Source organism: Pteropus vampyrus, unplaced genomic scaffold (assembly GCF_000151845.1).
Source record: "Pteropus vampyrus isolate Shadow unplaced genomic scaffold, Pvam_2.0 Scaffold509, whole genome shotgun sequence".
Classification (NCBI taxonomy): domain Eukaryota; kingdom Metazoa; phylum Chordata; class Mammalia; order Chiroptera; family Pteropodidae; genus Pteropus; species Pteropus vampyrus.
In genome coordinates, this window is record NW_011889290.1 from 1264189 (window position 1) to 1267756 (window position 3568).

The window sequence follows — 3568 nt, forward strand, 5'->3', positions numbered from 1 at the left end:
TGACCATATTGCTTAGCTTTTTAGTTCCCGCTGACTATTCCAAACCACACATCTTTTAAACCAGAAGAGAAGCAGTATTCTGAGGAAGCCCTGGTGAACAGAGGCCCAGCTTGCCTTGCAAGGCCTGGAGCTGTGACGCAAACTATTCTGAAGTTGGCCCCTTTGACCATACTATAGTTTTTTAAATTAATATATTCTTCCCATGGCTACTACTTTATATTAACTTGGAGTTGATCATTTGGTAAGTGCCTTTTTAGTATCAATTGTCTACTATGTGTTCTAAATTCTCTTAGGCTCTTAGAAGCCATGGAAAGAAAATACAAAGTGATTATTGCTCTCAAGTTTCCAGACAATAGCCTTGTAAGTTTTCTTGTGATTCTATAAAAAGAAAATAATTTTTTGTATTTTTATATATTTTTTCAATTAAAGTTGACATACAATATTATATTAGTTTCAAGTGTACAACACAGTGATTATATGTTTACATATATGTATATTATATGTTTACATTACATGAAGTGATCACCTCGATAAATCCAGTACCTATCTGAAACCATACAGTTATTATAACACTACTATGTTCTCCATGCTATACTCTACATCCCCATGACTATTTTGAAACTACCATTTGTACCTCTTAATCCTCTCCCCCCTTCATTCGTCCTCCCACACCCCATCTGACAACCATCAAAATGCTCTCTGTATATATGAGCTTGTTTCTCCTGTTTGTTTATCCTGTTCTCTGGATTGCACATAGAAAATTTATCTTTCTCTGTCTTAGTCCACTCAGCACAATATTCTCTAGGTCCATCCATGTTGTTGCTGATGGTGGGATTTCATTCTTTTTTGTGGCTGAGTAATATTTCATTTTGCCTGTGTGTGTGTGTGTGTGTGTGTGTGTGTGTGTGTGTGTGTGTGTGTATACCACGTCCTCTTTACCCATACACTCAAGATGTCTCCATATCTGAGCTACTATAAATAATGCTGCAATGAACATATGGACTCATATTACCTTAAAAGTAGTGTTTTGGGTTTCTTCAGATAAATACACAGAAGTGGGATAACTGGGTCCTTCTTTGTCTCTTGTTATAGCCTTTATTTTAAAGTCTATTTTGTCTGGTATAAATATTGCTACCCTAGCTTTTTCGTTTGCTTGTTTCCGTTTTCATGAAACATTTTTTTTCATCCCTTTACTTTCAGTCTGTATGTGTTGTTGATCTGAAGTGAGTCTCTTGTAGGCAGCATACGTAAGGGTTTTGTTTTCTTATGCATTCGGCCACCTTATCTTTTTTTTATAATTAATCATGCAATATTTACCTTTAATTAGGCACAAAGAATTTTTCAATCATGTCACCTAGAGATCACTTCACCCACTGCTCTGTCTGGCTACCAGGTTCTTGTCTCTCTCTTCGGCAATGGTTAGGCACCGGGAAGAGAAAGCCACGGTTTGTTGTCCTTGCCAATAATGCAAATATTGGAGAGCCGGGTGGCAAAGCTGTCGCCATTGGCGTCTTTCACATTAACCACATCAAAAGAGCCAGAGTGACTCTCTCTGTTGGTAATCACACCAATTCTTCCCAAGTTATCACCTACAGTCACCATACACAGGTTACCAGTGTCAAACTTAATAAAATCAGTAATTTTGCCAGTCTGCAAATCAATCCGAATGGTACCATTCACTTTGATGAGGGGATCAGGATAGCACATGGTGCAAGCATCATGAATCACCAAATGAGGGATTCCTTTTGTGCTCACAAAGGTCTTTCTCACTTTGCACAACTTGTACTTGGCCTTCTCAGGTGTAATCTGATGAATAGGAAAGTGACCTCTGATGTCATAGATAAGACACAAATTCTCTCTGGTCTTGTCAATGCTGATGACATCCATAAATCCAGCAGGGTAGGTTACATCAGTCCAGACTTTGCTATCAATCTTGATAAACTGCTGAATACAGATCTTCTTTACTTCATCTCCTGTCATGGCATACTTCAATCTGTTTCTTGAGAAAATGATGAGAGGGAGATATCCTCTCAGCTTGTGGGGACTGGTAGACGAACAGGGAGGAAATACACCTGTCAGTTTATCCAGCATCCAAGGCTTGGGAGCTGCTATGCACTCCAGATGCTTCTTGGGACCACAAGCCATGGCTATGCTGAACACAGAAAGAGGGGTCACCTATCTTTTGATTGAAACATTAGAATCAATTACATTTAAAGTAATTGTTGCTAGATATGTAGTTATTGCCTTTTTTATTATTTATATGTTTTATCTTTTTTTCCTTTTTTCTTCTTCTTAAAGAAATCCTCTAACATTTCCTATAATATGGCGTGGTGAAGACGAACTCCTTTAGCTTTTTCTTATCTGGGAAGTTTTTTATCTCTCCTTTGATTCTAAATGATAGCTTTGCTGGGTAGAGTGATCTTGCTTGTAGGTCCTTGCTTTTCATCACTTTGAATATTTTGTGCCAATCCCTGCTGGCCAGCAAAGTTTCTGTTGAGAAATCAGCTGACAGTCTGTGGGAGCTCCTTTATAGGTAACTAACTACTTTTCTCTTGCTGCTTCTAAGTTTCTCTCCTTATGTTTAACCTTTTGGCATTTAATTATGAGGTGTCATGATATCAGCCTATTTGGGTTCTTTTGTTTGGGACTCTGTGTATTTCCTGGGCTTGTACATCTACTTTCTTCACCTGGTTAGGAAAATTTTCCATCATTATTTCTTCAAACAGGTTTTCAGCTTCTTGCTCTCCCTCTGATTCTGGTATCCCTAAGATACAAATGTTGGTAAATTTGATGCTGTCTCAGAGGCTCCTTAAACTATCCTAATTTTTTTGGATTCTTTTTTCTTGTTGCTATTCTGATTGGGTGTTTTCTGCTACCTTATCTTCTAAATCACTGATTCTATCCTCTGCTTTATCTAATCTCCTGTTCATTCTTCCTAGGGTATTCTTCATTTCGGTTATTGTTTTCTTCATTTCTGACTGGTTCTTTTTTATGTTTTCTATCTCCACTATCATGTCTTCTATTTCTTTGTTGAAGTTTTCATTGAATTCATCACCTCTTCCCTTAAGTTCATTGAGCATCTTTAAAACCAGTGTTTTGAACTCTGCATCTGGTAGCTTGCTTGTCTTCATTTTGTTTAGTTCTTTTTTGAAACTTTGCTGTATTCTTTCATTTGGGACATGTTTCTTTGTCTCCCCATTTTGGCTGCCTACTTGTGTTTGTTTCTATGTATTAGGTAGGGCTGCTATGTCTCTCAGTCTTAGTAGAGCAACTTTATATAGTAGGTATGCTGTGGGTCTCAAGTCTTCCCTGGTCACCTGAGCTGGGTGCTCCAAGTATGTTTCTTGTATGGGTTGTGTGTGCTCTCCGATTGTACTTGAGCCTTGTTTGCTGTTTGCTCGTCAGTAGAAGTTTGACCCTCATGCTGATTGGTTGTGATGACTGACCAGTGGAAGAGCTGTTGTGCAGGGGCTGATTCTACAGAGCAGGATTCATTTTAGCAGAGCTCTGGTGCCTGCTCTGTCTGTCCTTTGGATGTGTCACCCTCAGATGTGACCCCGGTGGGGTT

At 38.6% G+C, this 3568-nt stretch overlaps 1 protein-coding gene across 1 annotated transcript; it reads right to left on the bottom strand.

The window, feature by feature from the left end:
* Window positions 1-1419: 1419 nt before the first annotated feature.
* On the bottom strand, window positions 1420-2145 carry LOC105307685 (40S ribosomal protein S4-like). Its single transcript, XM_023524920.1, has one exon. It carries the CDS (start codon window positions 2143-2145, stop codon window positions 1420-1422), a length of 726 nt encoding a protein of 241 aa, XP_023380688.1.
* Between the last annotated feature and the right edge of the window lie 1423 nt (window positions 2146-3568).